Genomic DNA, 20,711 nt, shown 5'->3' on the forward strand with positions numbered 1-20,711 from the left:
TGAAGTCCAAGTTGAGGACGAGGAGCCAGGATGGAAGAATTGGGAGGTGGCACCCATGGAGAGAAAGGAAGGGTTAGAGGGGCTCAGGGGTGTGGACGTCACAGAAGGAGCTGGTTGGGGTCAGCTCTTCACTTGTCTTGACGGACCGTCCCAGGAGGCTATCAGCACACCTGGGGAGCTCTGGCTCAGCTTCCTGTCCAGGGCGGAAGTCCAGTCCCACAGCACGGCCCCCAATGGCTGATCATCCAGCCTCTGCTTCAACAGCGTCAAGGATGACCATCAACCAGCAAACCCGAGCTCGGGTTCAAGAGACATTTCCCTGAGCAAGGATTCCCATTCCCATGGAGTTTACCCAGTGTTCCTAACTCTACACTCACAGCCTCAAAATTTACCTTACTTTCTGTTCAACTAGGCAGTTCTTAAAGTATTTGGATATGCCTCTCAGAACCCATCCTGCCTTCCCCCTGCTAAGTTAGCCACCTCCAGTCCCTGCCTTCTCTGACCTGGTTCTCAAGTCCTTCACCTTCCCAATGTGGGCTGGCTGGCTTTCAAATTGTTGCACCATCTGATCTCAATGTCTCATCTCATTCTCCTTGGGAGATCCCCTCTCATCATCACCATCATCATCATCAAATATACACAGGCATATGTTTTGCATCTGTGAAATTACAATCTGCTATTGGTTGAATCCCCAGATGTGAAACTTGAGGAGGGAGGCGCTGACTGTATTTCCTTTACTATGGTATTTTCTTTAAGGGACAGGAGTACCCAGGGACTTTGGTGTACACAAGGGCTCGTAAAGCAATCCCTCTGTGTGTACTGAGGGATGCTTCCTTATCTTGGCTACCTAAGTAATAATGCAATGAATATGTGGAAGCATATATCTTTCCCAGTTAGTGTTTTTCTTTTCTTGGGATAAACATCCAGAAGTGGAATTTGGGGGTCGTGAGGTAGTTCTATTTTTAATTTTTCAAAGGAAGCTTCATAGTGTTTTCCCCAGCAGCTATACCAATTTACAGTCCCACCAACAAAGCACCACAGTCCCCTTTCCTCCACATTCTCATCAACACTTATTATTTCTTGTCTTTTTTTTTTTAATGGCCTCACCCATGGCATATGGAAATTCCTGAGCCAGGGATTGAATGCAAGTCACAGCTGCAGCAACACTGGATTCTTTAACCCACTGTGCCTGGCTGAGGATCAAACCCACACCTCTGGAGAAACCCAAGCTGCTGCAGTCAGATTCTTAAGCCATTGAGCTACAGTGGAACTCCTATTTCTTGTCTTTCTGATGATAGCCATCCTGACAGGTGTGAGGTGATATCTCATTGTAGTTTTGAGTTGCATTTCTCTGGGGATTAGTGAAGTTGAGCATCTTTTCATACACCTGTTGGCTATTTGTAGGTCTTCTTTGGAAAAATGTCTATTCAGATACTCTGCCCATTTTTTTTATTATTTTCCCACTGTACAGCAAGGGGATCAAGTTATCCTTACATGTATACATTACAATTACATTTTTTCCCCACCCTTTGTTCTGTTGCAATATGAGTATCTAGACAAAGTTCTCAATGCTATTCAGCAGGATCTCCTTGTAAATCCATTCCAAGTTGTGTCTGATAAGCCCAAGCTCCCGATCCCTCCCACTCCCTCCCCCTCCCATCAGGCAGCCACAAGTCTCTTCTCCAAGTCCATGATTTTCTTTTCTGAGGAGATGTTCATTTGTGCTAGATATTAGATTCCAGTTATAAGTGATATCATATGGTATTTGTCTTTGTCTTTCTGGCTCATTTCACTCAGGATGAGATTCTCTAGTTCCATCCATGTTGCTGCAAATGGCATTATGTCATTCTTTTTTATGGCTGAGTAGTATTCCATTGTGTATATATACCACATCTTCCGAATCCAATCATCTGTGATGGACATTTGGGTTGTTTCCATGTCCTGGCTATTGTGAATAGTGCTGCAATGAACATGCGGGTGCATGTGTCTCTTTTAAGTAGAGTTTTGTCCGGATAGATGCCCAAGAGTGGAAGTTCTATGTATAGATTTCTAAGGTATCTCCAAACTGTTCTCCATAGTGGCTGTACCAGTTTACATTCCCACCAACAGTGCAGGAGGGTTCCCTTTTCTCCACAGCCCCTCCAGCACTTGTTATTTTTGGATTTATTAATGATGGCCATTCTGACTGGTGTGAGGTGGTATCTCATGGTAGTTTTGATTTGTATTTCTCTTATTATCAGCGATGTTGAGCATTTTTTCATGTGTTTGTTGGCCTTCTGTATATCTTCTTTGGAGAAATGTCTATTCAGGTCTTTTGCCCATTTTTCCATTGATTGATTGGCTTTTTTGCTGTTGGGTTGTATAACTTGTTTATATATTCTAGAGATTAAGCCCTTGTCAGTTGCATCATTTGAAACTATTTTCTCCCATTCTGTAAGTTGTCTTTTTGTTTTCTTTTTGGTTTCCTTTGCTGTGCAAAAGCTTTTCAGTTTGATTAGGTCCCGTGGGTTTATTTTTGCTCTTATTTCTGTTGCTTTGGGAGACTGACCTGAGAAAATATTCATGAGGTTGATGTCAGAGAGTGTTTTGCCTATGTTTTCTTCTAGGAGTTTGATGGTGTCCTGTCGTATATTTAAGTCTTTCAGCCATTTGGAGTTTATTTTTGTGCATGGTGTGAGGGTGTGTTCTAGTTTCATTGCTTTGCATGCAGCTGTCCAGGTTTCCCAGCAATGCTTGCTGAAAAGACTTTCTTTTTCCCATTTTATGTTCTTGCCTCCCTTGTCAAAGATTAATTGACCATAGGTGTCAGGGTTTACTTCCGGGTTCTCTATTCTGTTCCATTGGTCTGTCTGTCTGTTTTGATACCAGTACCACACTGCCTTGCTGACTGTGGCTTTGTAGTATTTCTTAAAGTCTGGGAGAGTTATGCCTCCTGCTTGGTTTTTGTTTCTCAGGATTGCTTTGGCGATTCTGGGTCTTTTGTTGTTCCATATAAATGTTTGGATTGTTTGCTCTAGTTCTGTGAAAAATGTCATGGGTAATTTGATAGGGATTGCACTGAATCTGTAGATTGCTTTGGGTAGGATGGCCATTTTCACAATATTGATTTTTCCAATCCAGGAACATGGAATATCTTTCCATTTCGTTACATCTTCTTTGATTTCTTTGATTAAAGTTTTATAGTTCTCGGCATATAGGTCTTTTACCTCCTTGGTCAGGTGTATTCCGAGGTGTTTGATTGTGTGAGGTGCAATTTTAAAAGTTATCGTATTTTTGTATTCCTTTTCTGCCCATTTTTTTTTTTTTTTTTGTCTTTTTGCTATTTCTTTGGGCCGCTTCCGTGGCATATGGAGGTTCCCAGGCTAGGGGTCAAATCAGAGCTGTGCCAGAGCCACAGCAACGCGGGATCCAAGCCGCGTCTGCAACCTACACCACAGCTCACAGCAACACCGGATATTTAACCCACTGAGCAAGGGCAGGGACCGAACCCACAACCTCATGGTTCCTAGTCGGATTCATTAACCACTGCGCCACAACGGGAACGCCTTCTGCCCATTTTTAAATCAAATTGCTTGGGTTTTTGGCTGTTGGGTTGTATGAGTTCTTGATATGTTTTGGATATTAATCCTTTACCACATACATGGTTTGCAAACATTGTCTCTCCTTCAGTAAGCTGCCTTTTCATTTTGTTGATGGCTTCCTTGCTGTGCAGCCCCCCCACTCTTTTTCCTTTGTGGGTCCAACCAAACCTCACTATAAGATCCCCCACGGGAATGTGATTATAACCATGGGGGGAGAGGGAGCGGTAGTGGAGGGGGCAGGATTTTCTCTTCCACCTAACAGCACTGATGACACCTGTCCTGTGCCCTAGGTGTGTACCTGAGTCCCCCAGGTGGCTGATCTCCCAGAACAAAAACGCTAAAGCCATGAGTATCATTAAACACATCGCAAAGAAAAACGGAAAATCTCTACCTGCCTCTCTTCAGGTGAGCCAGCGATTGAAGCCTCAAATCAGGTCAAATCCAGGGAGGATTCAGAAAACCAGGCACTGTCTCAACCGGAAGCCACAGCAGGGCCTAGCATATGCGACGGGACATGCCCTTTGTCCTAAGATTGCAGTTCCCTGGTAGAATGGTTTAAGCAGATGAAAAACGTAAAACAAAAAGGCAATCAAACGTCACGTAAAAGTCCAATGAGGAGCTTCTATCTCGAGATGGCACAGCCCCCGTGCCCAGGACCCGACGACTGGTTTGTCCGTGTGTCCATCAGCACCCTTGGGGAGGAAGGTGTCCCCAGAGGCGAGATTCTTCAAACACAAATAATTTCTTAGGACTTTTAAAATTTTAGATAGAAATTCTCCCCCCAAATTTTAAGCAATCCCCTGCCTTCTTGAATAGAAGAAATTGCTGAAGTGTCCATTTTTCGTTGCATTTAGTGACTTGCCTTTACCAGACCTCATCCCCTTTCATTTAAACCGTTTCATCTGACAGGGCCTAGAAAAGAGAAAAGCAAGGTATTAAGACATTTTATTGAAAGATTAGTAAACTGGAGTTCTCTCTGGTGGTGCTGCAGTTTAAGGATCCGGCATTGTCACTGCAGTGGCTCTGATCACTGCTGTGGCACAGGTTTGATCCCCAGCCCAGGAAGTTCCATAGGCCATGGGTGCAGGGAAAAAAAAAAAAAAAAGAGTAAATCATTTCTGAATGAGGACCTAAGACTGGCGATTTGTAAGAATTTGAGATTTAGGTGACATTCAGAGTGAGGATTTAGGGGCTCAAAGGACTTTTTCTTCACTTTCTCCTGGGAGGTTGGAATAGACCTTCTTTCCAGTGGCATTAGCACTGATTCTTAGATTCCAGATCCTCTCAGAAACTGGCCAGGGAACAAAGCATCTGTGGGTCTCAGAGTTCAGGCGGGGGCAGGAAGGCTGATCGTAGCTGGTGTTCTGGAGGCTTCTTCCCGTTGTTCCGGGGTCCTTCACGCACTATAACACGCTGCTCAGGACAGAGGCAGAGGGGAGCCGTTCCCACAAGGGTTCAGCCCCTGAACCCTGAGGATGGCACGTCCCCGCCTCCACCTACCGGGTCCTTCCAGACCCGGATTCCCCTGGGACCTTGTGACAACGCAGATTCGGGTTCAGTCTGGCTGGCCTGTGGCCTGAGATCTTTCATTCTGACGAGCTCCAGGCGACGCTGAGGCTGGTCTGAGTGCCAGCTTCCCAGAGCACAGTCTTGTGACCCTTGTGCCACATGGTCGGGGTGTGCCAAGACGTCGGGTCAACACCCCCAGGCCCCAGGGCCCGTGGGCTGGACCTCAATTTTACCCGCTGTGCTTTTACCAATAGTGTCACTTTATATACCTGCATGAGTGACCTCACTTCTCCGTGGCCCAGCTTCCTCTTGTGTAATGGGATGAAAAACAGACCTAACATTTCGGGTAGTTGGGATGCTTCAACGAGCTGCTGCGTGTGAAAGGTTTAGCTAGTCCTGGGCGCATTAAAAGCCCTCAGCAAGGGTCAAGTATTATCATTGTTCCCTGAGTGACCCCAGGACGGCATCATCAAATACACAAAGCTGGTCTTGTTTCTGTTCTCAGAGCCTCAGGCCTGATGAGGAAGTTGGCGAGAAGTTGAAGCCCTCATTTCTTGACTTGGTCAGAACTCCTCAGATAAGGAAACACACTCTGATCCTGATGTACAACTGGTAAGGAATATTTTTCCCTTAGAAATCCCTCCAATGCTTCTAATCCCAGTCGCCCACATCAAGGGGCCAAACATACCTTCAAACCGAGCCTGGGTCCAGCAGGCCTCAATGGTGGATGGCAAGTGGGCTCGTTCATAGCAGGTTTTCCTGAAGTCGTTTTTCCCAAGCAGATTTGGAATCAGCTTACAGTCCCAACTTCAGAGATCACTACCTTCCCAACTTGGGCTTTGTCTCAGAATCTCCTGGGAGGTTATAAACTACCAAGGCCAGAGCCCTCCCCTACAAAGGCACAGATTTCATTGTTGGACGGAAGAGCCCGGGTAACCAATTTATTTTTCCTTCTCTTTTTTCTTTCTTTTTTTTTTGTATTATTACTCAATGAATTTTATGACATTTATAGTTGTACAAGGATCATCACAACCCAATGGAACCAATGCTTTTAAAACCCTCCAGGCGATTCTAATATATCGTCCAAACTGATGGTAAATGTAGATCTCTCCCCATTGGTATGAGACTGGCAAAAAAAAGGGCTTTTTCTTTCTCTTTTCGACCTGGAGAAGAAAAAAAAATTAGCTTCTCAAACAAGAATAAACCACAAGCAAAAGCCACTGGCTCCGCAGTCCAGGAACTCAAGCCTGACCACCCCTCACCATCCGTGGACCACGGGCCCTGCATCGGCCTCCTTTGGCACAGCCGGCATCCCCTCACTGTGGGCATCCCTGGGAGACCTCACAGAAGCCAAAGGAAGAGTCACAGTCACTGACGAAAGCAAAGCTCATCAGGAATTGATTCAGCCCTTCTCCATGTTGCGTGTAAAATCTATCAGTGAAATTTGGCCTCATCGTCCTTTTCTTTTCTGAGGAACTGCGACTCCTGCTGAGTCTCCTCATATTTTCCCTTACAGACCTTGCGTACTTTTAGGCAACCCAATGAGTGTTGCTTGTGGCAGGTCAGAGGATAAATGATCAAAAGCAGGGCTCTACTGGAATATCCCCTGGTGGCCCGGTGAAAGCACTGCCACTGCTGTGGCGCGGCTTCCGCCCCTGGCTCAGCACCTTCCGCATGCCTTGACTGTAGCCCAAAAAAAGGGGGAGTCTGTACCTCTTTGGGAATTTGGTGCCCGTTTGGTCTCCTTGGTCCCCGACGTTTGGATTCAATAGTCAATCCCTGTGATGACCACTGCGTTAGAAGACCATAAAGAGAGAAACAGCAAATCAGGAATAACCTGATGCAGTTTTACTAAGTCAATCACTCTAGTAAGTCAGTTCCTCTCGCCGCTCAATTGGCCAGGGGTGTTAGCCTAATTCTTCCCCTCTTCCCGATTCCGGGGTCACGACCAGTCACCACAGTGGGTCAGGTAGTGGAGAAGCCGTGGGCCATCGGGAAGGGGACCAAGACAAGGACAAAGAAAGACCCACAGCCTTCTGCTGACTCTCTGGGCGCTTGGCTTGACCTGAGCTCTCCTCTCTGCTCAGGTTCACGAGCGCTGTTCTCTACCAGGGCCTTGTCATGCACATGGGCCTCGCCGGGAGCAACCTCTACCTGGACTTCTTCTACTCAGCCCTGGTGGAATTCCCAGCCGCCCTCCTCATCCTCCTCACCATCGACCGCCTAGGTCGCCGTCATCCCTGGGCTGCGTCAAACGTGGTGGCAGGGGCAGCCTGTCTGGCCTCGGTCTTTATCCCTGAGGGTAAGTGTCCGGCCCAGCCAGGCTCTCGTCCTCCAAGACCCTGGGAGGAGAAGGCGGCAGGGCCACTTGACGGGAAGAACATGTAATTTAACGGTGGAGTTAAATTATGATTGGAAAGAATGAAGGAAACATCTGGGAGGCTCTCTGAGCAAACCCGCCTCTAAGAACAGTGACACCCAGTGGCGGCCTGATGTAATCACACCCACCAGTTTTCAGATAGACGATAACCAGAGAGGCCAGGGGGCCTGCTCCAGGCCATGGAGCTGGCCCGGAGCAGAGAGCACATGGGCTTTGGGGAGAGCAGGCCCGGACTACCGTCTTTCCCAGCGTTCCGCAGACATGATTTAGGAAACCCCCCTGACGTCCCTGCAGAATCTGTTTTTCCCTTTGGTCTTTTTAGGGCTGCACCAGTGGCATAAGGACTTTTCCAGGCTAGGGGTGGAATCGGAGCTGCAGCTTCTCGTCTATGTCACAGCCACAGCAACGCGGGATCCAAGCCACATCTTCGATCCACACTGCGGGTCTGGATCCTTAACCCACTGAGCGAGGCCAGGGATCCAACCTCCGTCCTCATGGGTGCTAGTTGGACTCATTACCACTGAGCCACAATGGGAACTCCTTCCCTGACGAATAAAGGAGAAAACGTAAGTAAATGCCAACCATGAACTACTATTCGGGTCCTCTCTTTCCTGGGAAAATGCTTTCCTAATAAGGGGAAGCAACAGCCTCTGAAACAGAGTCTTATTAACAACCAGAGGCTTGGTTTGTTGACAGTTATTTAATACATGCCCATCTTTTGCTATTTCTTCTGGGTGACCTCTGTGGGCTGAAGTTGGCCCAGCTTTGGAAGCTGGCATAATCCCATCGTCATTAATGACCAGCGTCCACACTGAGGAGCTATCAGAGTTGTGCCTGAGGCTAAAACAAGCAGACACGGGGAATTTTGCTGAATTGTCTCGAGTCTGGAGAAGAACCGATTGTTTGTTTTTGTGTTATTCTGGAGTGTGGACTTTCTCCTTGCAAACCCCATTCCGGAGCACCGATTGGAAACCAGGAAGCGTGTGCAGCATGTGTAAGTGTTTGTGTTTTTCCCCTCAGATCCACACTGGCTGAGAATAACAGTCCTGTGCTTGGGCAGAATGGGCATCACGATGGCCTATGAGATGGTTTGCCTGGTCAACGCGGAGCTGTACCCCACCTTCATCAGGTGAGAAGCTTCCCTCAGCATGAAGGGGGCCATCGGGACATTTGTTTACTGGTGAGAATGGCCACAGGTGCCAGCAGAGAACTTTTGCTTTTTTGTTTTGTTTTGTTTTTAATTTTATTAGCATTGATTTACTGTGTTAATTTTTGCTGTACAGCAAAGTGATTCAGTTATACATATATATTTTTTCTTTTCCACTCTGGTTTATCGCAGGCTATTGAGTGTAGTTTCATGGGCTCTACAGGAGAGCCTTATTGTTCATCCATACTATACATGATAGTTTGCATCGACTAACCCCAAACTCCCCATCCTTCCCCCACCCCCACCTTGGGTCACACAAGTCTCTTCTCTGTCTCCGAGTCTGCTGCTGCTTCATAGTTAAGTTCCTTTGTGTCATAGTCTAGATTCCACATATAGGTCATATCATATGGTGTTTATCTTTCTCTTTCTGACTTAGTGTGAAAATCACTAGGGAAGACACCTTTGTCTTCAAAATCCAGGGTAAGGCAAGACGAGACCAGGTCAAGACAGTAGCCAGTTCACACCTCACACTTACAGGCTGGGGTCAAACACAGAAGCCGTGTGATGAGAACAGAAGGTACCGCGCCGCTGGAGAGGGTGACCAAACGGCCACAGGAGGGGGGACAGCCCAAGGAGGACCACAGAACAGAGCAGCAGAGCTGCGATGAGAGTAAAAAGCAAGAATTGCCCCCTGCCCCCAATTAAAAATCTTTAAGAAAGTTAGAGCAAAACAGGTACCACAGACTATGAATGGAATTGAGTACTTGGTGTCATTTCTGCGTGTTGAAAATAACACGGACATCCTCTCTCAGTTACTGTCCTGTGATAAGTCGAAAGGTACATCAGTGTCCTGTGTTTCAGGAACCTTGGGGTCCTCGTGTGCTCCTCAATGTGTGACATCGGTGGCATCATTACGCCGTTCCTGGTCTACCGGCTCACCGACATCTGGCACGAGCTCCCACTGGTGGTCTTTGGTAAGAAAGCCTCAGAGATGCCTTTGACTGAAATCCTATTCTTCCAGGGGCCTCCATTTTTCCACCTCCAAATAGACATCATGCCTATGTAACTACCTCATTTGACTAGTCATTGGTACTAGCGTCGTAATCCCAGCATCAGTGGCAGTATGAGCAGCCACTAAGCCTCAGGTCTGGGAGCCACGAGGACTCGTGCCTGTGCAGGTGCAAAGTCACGGGCGAGTGAAGGGGAAGCAAGTTCCCCTGAGGATACCCTCTCTCCTCACTGACTTCTGCCACTTCCCTGGGGTCTCTTTGTCCAAGAACTCACTCTTTCTGCCTCCTCTAGGCCCAGAGGTAGAAAACTACAAACCTTTTCTTCATTACTTCAAAGAAAGGTGGTTAAGGTTTTGCAAAGAGCAATTTCCAAACCCAGGGAAAATGAAGACCAAGATTAAGAAAATGCATTAGTGAGGAGTTCCCGTCATGGCTCAGTGGGTTAAGAACCCAATTAGCATCCATGAGGATGCAGGTTTGATCCCTGGCCTCACTCAGTGGGATAAAATATCCCGCATTGTGGCTGTGGTGTCGGCCGGCAGCTGCAGCTCCGATTCAACCCCTAGCCTGGGAACTTCCATATGCCACACCTGCAGCCTTCAAAAGAAGGGGGGAACATGCATTAGCGAATTACCCAGGCAGAAGCTCTGCCTTCAGCAAGAGTTCAAGTGAGTGAATGCTCCCTGGCATTTCCACCACCAGCTTTTGTGACCCCAGAGAGCGCCGTGGCGCCCCACTCCCACCTCCCCAGGAGACCCTTCAAGACCAGCAGACACCATTGAAAGTGAGGAGCCAACTTCCCAGAAGGAGATACTTGCAATAATATCGCCAACACAGGATTGGGCTCCAGGCTATGGGAAGAACCTCCATAAATCAACAAAAGACAAACACCCTCGTGGAAACGTTGTCAAAACACGGCCAGCTGGGTTTGGCGTATAGGCCAACTTCTGCTCCATAGAAACGAGAATGGATCCCCAGAGGGAGATAAATCAACATAGATAGATGCCACCAAGATGAGGTTGAGTGAAAAAATAAGTTGAGGGGCATGCCCTGATGGCCTCGCCATTGAGGATACAGCGTTGTCAGTGCCACGGCTAGGGTTCCATCCCTGGCGCAGGAACTTCTGCCTGCTGCCGGTGCTGCCAAAAAAAAAAAGAAGAAGAAGTCGAAGAAGAGAATATATATATGATGCAGCTTACGCAAAAAAAATTTTTTAAAGAAAACTCATCTGCATTAAAGGCACAGCTGTGTGGGTGCCGGGCACCCCATCCTCAGATGCCTTGGCAGTCAGGTGTAAGGAGCACGGACACAGCACTTCCCTCTGAGCCTGAAGGATGTACCGACGCTGAGCTCGCCCCCTCCCTGACCAGCCTGCAGGACGGAAGCAGAAGGACAAACCGAATTATCAGCACTGCTGAACACAAGCCCAGGACTGGACGGGGCTGACCCTGGGCACCTCGTCCTTTCAGCTCCATCGCCTTTTCTCACAGAGGCAAGACAGGTCCTCTCCTCTGTGTCTGTCCACACAGACGTGGCTCCAGATTCACACACGTGGCAGTCACCTTCCCAGTGTTGGCCCCGAGGCACTCACTTCAGGCTTCTTTAAGACTCGTTCTGAGTCCTTCTTTTATTTATTTATCGATTTGTCTTTTTAGGACCACACCCTCGGCATATGGAGGTTCCTAGGCTGGGGGCTGAATCGGAGCTGCTGCAGTTGCCGGCCCCCACCACAGTCACAGCAGTGCAGGATCTGAGCCATGTCTGTGACCTACGCCACAGCTCAAGGCAGCACTGGATCCTTAACCCACTGAGCGAGGCCAGGGATCGAACCTGCGTCCTCATGGATACCAGTCAGATTCCTTTCCACTGAGCCACAGCAGGAACTCCCTGAGTCCTTCTTTTAATGTGCCGAAAATGTGACCCTTTCCCCCACTGACACACAAGACTGGCCTCATCTGGGGGAGGAAGGCAAAGACCATCTCAGACGCCCCCCAGGGGCACAGCAGACGGCTTTCCTCTCTACCCTGCGCATGATCACACCTGAGTCTCTCTTTCCTTCTTCTCAAGGGAGTTGTGAGGGGAGGTTTTCCATGCCAGCAAAAGTTCCAAACTGCTGCTAGAAGTCCCCCTCGAAATGGACCCAGCGAACGCCTCCACATTCCAGCTCCGCCGGGAGATGGCCAAAGCCGATAGAACACGAGGTCTTTATTGGAGATAATCATGCTTTGGCCACAGAGCAGCTGGCACCGCTGAGATGTCCTGCCCCAGACTCCTTCCTGCCCCGACACTGGCGGAGGGTCCTGACCCCAGGAACCCCTTTCCATCCAGAGGAAGCCCCATCGCAGGCTCTAGATCTTTCCTTTCACTTCAATCTCGGCCACGTCCCTAGGTGACCCATGGGTAGCAGATAACTTCACTACTGTTTGTTCTCCCAGTGCCAGTTAACTAAAAAGGCAGAGCCCAGACCCACAGGGACCATCACCAACCTTCCCTCACACCCTGCCTTTCCCTCGAAAAGACAAGATGTTAACTGCAGTTCAACATGTGAAGTAAACACAGAGACAATTCCCAATTTTATGTTCGCTGGAACTTTCCTTCTCTCGCCAACCTTTAACAGCTGGCAGGAAGCCCACCTAACAGTTTTACGTTTTAACTTCTTTCTCTTTTCATACAATAATGGCACTGTGCTCTCGACACAGCCAGAAGGGGTCACTGAGAAGCCTGAACAACAAATTAATACATTGGAAAGTCCTGGTTGAAAGAACCCTGGAAAAAATTGATAAGGGGTATCTTGCTTCCTTAGCAGACCTATGTTTGCAAATATGAAATACTAAATAGATGATGCTTCTGATATATTCTTCAAAGACCACACACTTTAGAGACTCAAAGCCAGTGGAATATATTTCTCGTTTGCATGAGTTACAACCACTCGAATCTTTCGAGGTCTGGAAAGACCTTGAGAGGTTAGCTATTTAGTTCATACCACGTGCCAAGTACTTTTCTAAAAGCTTAACAAAGATGAGTTCATTTCAGCCTCATAATAAGCCTTTGAGGTACAGATACCCCGACCCACTTTCTGTAGGGGGAAGTCTGGAGCATCGGGGAGATGGCAGAACTTCTCAGGGCTCCAGGACCAGCACGAGGAGGGCTCAGGACTGGACCCAGGTGTCTGGAGCTGCAGCCAGTGCCCTGAACCACTGTCTGCTATGGTCTGTATTTTTGCCAGTTTTAAGACTACAGAAATGGAATCCAGCAGGCAGTTTTTGAAACTCAAAACTAGTAAAGATCCCACGTCCTACTTCCTACCTTCTACTCCAGACAAACATATAAAGATGTAACCTGAAAATCCCAAAACTTTAATGGAAAACAGAAACACCATAAGGTTTACTATTATCCCCAGCCTCTGCAAAAATTATAGTTAGAGACAAAGGAAAAAAGAACAAGAGGAATTGACCTAACACCTGAATCAGAACCAAAAGCGCTGGCTATCCTATTTAATGCTGGTATACGGTACTACATGGCTCATTACTTTTATTTTGCTAATAATGTTTCAAGTTCCTGGCTCATTTTCATTACTAAGTGCTTTATATTGGCAGGCTTCTATTTGTTCTTTTCTTAGCATTTTTTTTCAGAGTTATTTTCCAGCTCCAACCTATCTTAGTATCATGGCACTGTCCTCTAGCCGAGAATAACCTTGCCTCAAAACGTTAAGTATTTCATGTCCCTATAAGGAATTGTAATCCAGCAGAGTTTGGAATGGGCGAAATATTTATGATGGAGAATAGGGCAGTTAGAGATGGCAAAGGAATCTGTCAGTATAGGAAATCACCAAAAAAAAAAAAGAAGGTTTTTTTTTGGTTTTTGGTTTGGGGTTTTTTTTTTTAAAGAAATAAGGGGAGCTCTAATTATGGAGCCAGCATGCTTCAGTTGCGAATGTGATTTGCGTCTGTTTGGCTTTCAGCTGTGGTTGGCTTGATTGCTGGAGGCCTGGTGCTGCTGCTTCCAGAGACCAAAGGGAAGACTTTGCCTGAGACCATTGAAGAAGCTGAAACCATGCGGAGGTAGGGAGTTGGAATTCCTCCATGAGCTATTCAACACAGGTTTGGGGAAAATTCTGCAGCCAGTTGGAAAGAAAGATGAGGTCGAACCTATACCTCACACCATACACTGAGATCAATACACATGAAATCAAAGACTAAGAAACAGTAACAGAATGAAGATACTAGATGACAATACCTTTATCCTTTCATAGGGAGAAAGGTCTTTAAAATTTGACACACACCCCCACATCCAGGACCCACATTAAAAAAAGTTTGCCTTAATCAAAATTTAAAATTCTGCATTGACACAGTGCCGTCAGCTTAAAAACACACAAAACAAGCAAACAACCATAAAAAAGAACTTAGAGAAAATATTCCATAAAGGGCTAATTTTCCCAACATATAAAGAGTTCTAACAAATCCGTAAGAGCAACCTCTCAGTAGGGAAAAATGGGCAAAATATAATTCAGTGAAAAAGAAGATGGAAAGAGCTCTAAAATATTAAAATATGCTCAGCCTCCTTCATAGTAAAAGAAACACAAAGTAACACCCCACTAATACCCCTGGGATTGTCAGAACAAAATACAGTTGAACAACACAAAGATTGGGGTGTCAACGCCCTCTGCAGCCAAAATCCACGTATAACCTTCAACTCCCCAAAACTTACCTGCCAAGAGCCTGCTGTTTACCAGAAGCTCTTAGCAGGTAAGTTAACACATAATCAGTTAACACATAATCAGTTAACACATATTTTGTATTTTCTATGCATTATATACTGTATACTTACAATAAGGTGAGCTAGAAAAAAGAAAATACTGAGAAAATCCTAAGGATGAGAAAATATATTTGCAATACTGTACTGTGTAGTTACCGATACGGTAAGTTGACATCTGTTTGTAAGACAAATTGTCAGTCTTACAGACAACCTACTTGAATGTTCTCTTGTGCGATACAAAACACTGTAGCTGTTATACATTGGACTAACACTAGGCATCAACAATAAAAAGATAATGTGAAAAAGATTCAAATTTTAGGCCTAATGATTCACACGTTGATAACGAAGAAGCAGCAGTGTGATAGCTTTACAGTTGCCTAGAGAATGGATAGGATTGCTTCCTGGCAGCCTAGCCTATACACTAATGAATGAATTGTTATAAAACTTTTATGGCACACAGTATTACAATCATACTCATAATACAGTATTAGAGATATTGTTACATGCTTAAAAAACCACTTAGCTATGCTGATAGGCTGGTAGGCAATTTCTCCAACACAAGCCTGCAAAAGAGGCATATTGTACAGTAATGTAACTCTTGGAGAGCCAAGTTATAAAACAGAAAATGAACTCATTATTAATTTTATATTAAATATCACTCACCTTAGAACTAGGTAAGGAGAGGCTAATAGCTACCTAACTCTTTTGTAATTTTTAAAAATATTTCTAGACTATCTGGTTCATCCGTGAGTTTTTTCAAATTGTCACAAATCACACACACACAAAATTTCCAATATATTTATTGAAAAATATCTGCATATAAATGGACCCAGGCAGTTCAAACTTGGGTTATTCAAGGGTCAGCTGTACCATGCTGGGAAAGAATGCAGGGAAATAGGCAGTGTGCTATATTACCACTAAGCGTACAGATTTGGAGTTCCCATCGTGGCTCAGCGGAAACACAACTGCCTAGGATCCATGAGGACGCAGGTTCGATCCCTGGCCTTGCTTAGGGGGTTAAGTATCTGGCATTGCCACAAGCTGTGATGTAGGTTGCAGATGCAGCTCGAATCCGGCATTGCTGTGGCTGTGGCGTCGGCCGGCAGCTGCAGCTCCAATTCGATCCCTAGCCTGGGAACTTCCATTTGCCACAGGTGCATCCGTAAAAAGAAAAAATCAAAAGAAATATATGACACACTCCTTGCAAATTTATGCTTAGGTATTTCCATTTATTTTACCCACATTCCATTTTTGACCCATTGGCACCATGAACTGAATTGTATCCATCCTACCAACCCTTCCCATTTCGCTTATTCAGTACTTGGGCAAATGTCACCGCAGCAGAATCACAGTGCTACAGGTTTTCCTAGACCTAGTGGCTTGGAGTTGGAAGAGGCTTTGCATTCAGCCAGAGGCCACGCCCTGCAGCCCAGAGGACACCAGGATCTCAAGGGCTTTGCTTCCCATGTGCTGTTTTTTAAAAGTGGGAAATTCCACAGAAACTGAATTTCCAGTATCTGTTTTATTGTTTTGTTTTGTTGTGTTTTTAAATCAGAGGATTGGGTAACACTGAGCGGGCGTTTCCTCCCATTAACAATTTGCAGGCGCTGAGCCATCCCTGAGCTCGTTGCAGGACACGCCCGCTGGAGGCTGTCACAGGCTGGCCTCCCTTATGTCCTGTGCCTTTGAGATTCTTGACCTTGACCAACCATTCCCCCTGGACCCCCAAGTCAGTGCAGCTTCCCAGGCTGCACTGAAGACAGAGACTCCATCCTATGTCCTGTCGTGTCACTGGACCCAAACGCAGTTCCTGGCACACACAGTTCCTGGCTCACCAAGTGGTTGCAGGATAAAAGCCGAGTTCCTTCCACAGCATCCCTAAGTGAGGTTCGCCCAGGCTGTCCCCCGCCAGCTCCAGTGCCAGGAAGGCGGTAATACGTGATGCCAGGTCTTCACATGTCCTATCAAGTGGCCTTAACTCCTCCAGGCTCTAACTTTGCATCTGTAAATGGGGGCAACACTTCCAACTCCATGTATTTTTGTAATGATGAGATGAGAAGATACGTATAAGGTGTCTGACGCTCAGTAAATGTCTGATAACTACCGGAAATTCCTTTTTTTTTTTTTGTCTTTTTGCCTTTTCTAGGGCTGCTCCTGAGGCATACGGAGGTTCCCAGGCTAGGGATCCAATTGGAGCTGTGGCTGCTGGCCTACACCAGAGCCACAGCAACGCAGGATCTGAGCCCCATCTGCGACCTACACCACAGCTCATGGCCACACCGGATCCTTAACCCACTGAGCGCGGCCAGGGATGGAACCTGCAACCTCATGGTTCCTAGTCAGATTCGTTAACCACTGTGCCACAACGGGAACTCCCGAAAAGTCTTCATAGAAGATTCATAGCTGATCTATAAAACAGGAAACTATGTAGCCAGATGACTTACTGGAAATCAGATTTTTAAATCTCTGCCGAATGGTTTTGAGGTGGAGACATGCAGGTCAGCAGTATACACACGCCTATAAGTGAGAGAGTTTTCCATTTTCCTCAGGCTGGTTCAAAGTAGCTAAAGAGATGTGTTCACTGATTATCCCTGTTGCTGTCTTATGACCTCACTCTCTGCGTGATCTGCAGGTGCGTCTAGGAAGACTTGCCCTTTTCTGTTTTCTGTATCACGTAACTGCGTTCACCTTTTACAGACAGAACAGGTCTGTAAGGCTTGGGGTTCTCAGGAGCGTGTGAGAAGCTGGGGACTAAGGCAGAGCTGAGCAACAGTGCCCCCCAAAGAGAAGGACCAGGCGGGGCAGCCAGCAGGAGGCAGAGGTGGTGGGGAGTCGGGGGGAGGGGGGACAGGTCAAATCAGCCCCTGGGCTCCGGCTGGCTTCTCCGGCAGGAAGAGCTGACCCAGGCAGAGCATCCCAGACCCTCAGCCGGAGCTGGCGGCGGCAGAGGAGGGGGGATCGCCCCCCCCCCCATCCAAGTCATTCTGTTCCTGAGCCCATCCTAGGAACAAGAGAGACTCTGGCTTACTCTTGCCACCTTATTTCACCCTGTCAGCCTGTCTCAGTGTCTATAAAATCAGGTCACCGGAGCTAACGTGTGCTAAGAGGTCTCAGGGAGCGCTTTCCAAGGCGTTTGCATGTTTCGCCTCATTTAACCCCTGCAGCAACCCTGTGGAACAGGTAGAATTATTAACCACATTGACAACTGAAAAAAAACGAAGGTGAGAGCAAGGGAGGGATTTGCCCAGTCACAGGGCCAGTAAGCGACAAAGCCAAGAAGGTTCTAGTCCTGGCAGCCCGAGTCAGGGCTTGTGGACTCTCCTCACCTCAGAGGGCTGGGCCACGAGTGGGGCGGAGGCCATGCGGGGCTCTGTTCAGCTCCCTGTCGCCCGGCTGCTTGGGGGCTGTTGCTGCTGCTGTTGCTGCTGCTGCTGCTGTTGTGTTGCTGTGCTTGCTGTGGCTGCTGTTGCTATGGCTTTGTTGCTATTGTTGCTGTTGTTGGCATGGAGACCCTGGGAGCTCAGCCGACACCCTTGGACCCTCAGGTCTGGAGTCTGAGAGGACCCCAGCACCACTTGGTGATTTGGGGGAGCTTCTACTCCCATGCCCATCTCTCAGATTGGTCCAGAGACTGAGGCGAGGCCAAGCGCCTCCGGGTGGAGGAGATTCTGTGACGATCCAGGGGACCCAGGAGCAGCCCCACCCCCCTGGATTTCAGCTTTATCAACAGAAACTTGTCAAGAAGGCTGGGAACAGCAAATGAGGAACGCAGGATTTCTGCAATGAGTGCTAGCAACATTCTGATGTTCATAAAGACGAGAGGACTGAGAAAAGTTGCAATCGGAACAAATCTTTTTTTATGGCTGCACTCGCAGCATGTGGAAGTTCCCCAGCCAGGGACTGAACCCAAGCCGCAGCTGCAGCAACTGTGGATCCTTAACCCACTGAGTAGCACTGAGGAGCCAACCCGAACCTCTGCAGCGACCCAAGCTGCTACAGTCAGATTTTGTGTGTGTGTGTCTTTTTAGGGCCGCACCCACTGCATATGGAGGTTCCCAGGCTAGAGGCCAAACCGGAGCTGTAGCTGCAGGCCTACGCCAGAATCTGAGCCGCATCTGAGACCTACACCACAGCTCACAGTAATGCCAGAGCCTTAACCCACTGAGCAAGGACAAGAATCAAACCTGCATCCTCAGGGATGCTGGTCAGATTCATTCCTGCCGCGCCATAACGGGAACTCCAAGAGTCAGATTCTTAACCCACTGGGCCACAGCCGAAGTCCCTGAACACATCTTTAAATGGCTTTTTTACTTGTACAACTTCTGAAAAGTACATGAACTTTGGTAAAAATAATTTCTCAAATTCTAGTTGCAGAATTGATAACAGTGCCTAGATTTCGCAGTCATCATTTTTAATCAATAGAAAATTAAATTTTGACATTTCCCACCTCTGTGTTACAGAGATGGGTGAAACACCTTAAATAAGGAACATAGGCCGGTCCCACTCTCGGGAGAGAGTTTTAGGAACCGCTGCATCCACATGAGCTCTTCACCAAGCTCTGTCCGTTTTCGTTCCAAGCATCACCACAGGGAACCCTACGCAAGACTGATCCTGAACAAAGCTTGTACTCACGCGTTGCTCCGTTTATGATCCACTTTATTTTGATGTACATTTCCTCACCACTTCTTTCTCCCCGTCCATTTTATTTTTGCAGACCAAGGAAAAACAAGGAAAAGATCATTTATCTCCAAGTGAAGAAGCTAGACATTCCACCAAATTAGGACAAGAGAGCTGCTCTTGCTCTCTTTGAGAAAACAAGGCTAGACTCAGAGATTTCTGCTCTCTTCGCAAAGCACATGCAATTCAACCTTACTTCTCTCTGAACACTATTAACCTTGACCAAATGGAGTTTGTTGTTCTGTATACCAGTGTGTCTGCCTCTGGGACGAGGTCCTGCAGTCCCCCCTCGCTGGAACAGTGTTAATGCCTTCATCTTACGTAGATACCTTGACAGCGGATGCCAGAGCGTCTCAAGACCTTCCCCACACGTCCAGAGTCTATTCTAGAAAATCTCACAGGGAGGCGTAAACAGTCTGTCTAGGAAAAGAGGGAGCTTATCCTTGAAAAGACTGTCAAGATTTGGTAACTTACATCAGCAGAAATATGGCGGACCGTTGAGGAATGAATGGTAATGATGCTTGGCCCAGGAGGACGAAACATAATAACAGATCAGGTCACATTTGTTGGTATATGTATAAGATCTAGACTTAATGCGCCTGCTGGAGCGTCAAGCAGCAGCTCCAGTAGTCAGCAGACCAACAACAGTAGAAAAGATATAAGGGAATGTTTCTATAATGTGAAACGAGAAAGACGTCTTAGGCAAGAACAGAACCCGGGAGACCTAAAGTGAAAGATCGATGGATCAACGTGACTACACAAAACAAGACTAAATGAAATGAGGCTAGCTGGGTAATTTAATGGATGAGTGACCGATCCGGGGAAATATTTGCAACACATATAAAATATCCAAAAGACATAGAGAGCTACTAACTATCATAAGGAAAAGACAGTCCTTTAGACAGACCGTTAGGGGAAAATAATGGCCCAAGAATACAAAGTTATTTATAGAAGTTGCATTAAAAATGGTTAACTTTAAAAAAAAGTTAGTTATGGAAATACAAAATAACAATGAAATACTCTTCGCTCATCATAGCAATAAAATTAATAAAACTTGATAAATAAAAATATCAAGAGTGGGTGAGGAGATGAAGAAACTTTCATGCATTGCTGGCTGGAGTATTGATGGGTACACTCTTTAGGAAAGGAATTTGGCCGCGTCTATCAATATCAGAAATACATCAATTGATATCAATACTTGATATCAATATCAGTGCATGTCTGTGACCCAACAATGTCACCACTTTCATCTTTGAGGAACTCTAATGTATACAGACATGCATCTCAGAGGTATTCATTGCATCATGTGTTGATGACAGCAACACTTGGAAATAACCAAAGTCCTTAAATATAAGGCATGATTCAATAAACCATGGTATTCGGACTCATCAGTTAAAAAGGAAAAAAAAAAAAAATTTACAGCTCCTCCACAGAAACTCCTCCACAATGAAGGGTAAAGGTGAGTCTGAGAATGATAATATAGGAATGACGGCTGTACATCCAGCTAATGGTTTAGGGGAGGGGGTGTGGCACTGGGCCATGCTCTGGGAAAGACTAGATTTTTCTGCAATGCTGGTGCTTTTGTGTGTGTGTTTTCATGTCCATGTCCATGGCGTGTTCATGCTGTTTTTAAAAATAAAGGATTAACTCTG

At 46.6% G+C, this 20,711-nt stretch overlaps 1 protein-coding gene and 1 long non-coding RNA gene across 3 annotated transcripts in view; one reads left to right on the top strand and one right to left on the bottom strand.

Moving 5' to 3' along the window:
- Positions 1 to 20,453, top strand: part of SLC22A2 (solute carrier family 22 member 2) — a 33,638-nt gene extending 13,185 nt beyond the window's left edge. The window contains 7 exon segments of one of the 2 annotated variants that reach the window (NM_213902.1): positions 3,872 to 3,986; positions 5,596 to 5,702; positions 7,178 to 7,392; positions 8,491 to 8,599; positions 9,479 to 9,591; positions 13,589 to 13,688; positions 19,097 to 20,453. In NM_213902.1, coding sequence (NP_999067.1) covers positions 3,872 to 3,986; positions 5,596 to 5,702; positions 7,178 to 7,392; positions 8,491 to 8,599; positions 9,479 to 9,591; positions 13,589 to 13,688; positions 19,097 to 19,163 — 826 coding nt within the window. In that variant the 3' untranslated portion in view covers positions 19,164 to 20,453. 2 annotated transcript variants of the gene reach the window in all.
- On the bottom strand, positions 6,031 to 7,439 carry LOC102165795 (uncharacterized). Its single transcript, XR_002342305.2, has 3 exons — positions 7,304 to 7,439; positions 6,804 to 6,881; positions 6,031 to 6,253 (listed from the first exon to the last, which is right to left on the bottom strand). It is a non-coding gene; the product is annotated as an uncharacterized LOC102165795 (long non-coding RNA).
- Positions 20,454 to 20,711: the final 258 nt, after the last annotated feature.

Source organism: Sus scrofa, chromosome 1 (genome assembly GCF_054392235.1).
Source record: "Sus scrofa isolate SSC_HxYL_T2T_F1_AM1 chromosome 1, Sscrofa_HxYL_maternal_Yorkshire_Landrace_v2.0, whole genome shotgun sequence".
In the NCBI taxonomy this organism is placed as follows: Eukaryota; Metazoa; Chordata; class Mammalia; order Artiodactyla; family Suidae; genus Sus; species Sus scrofa.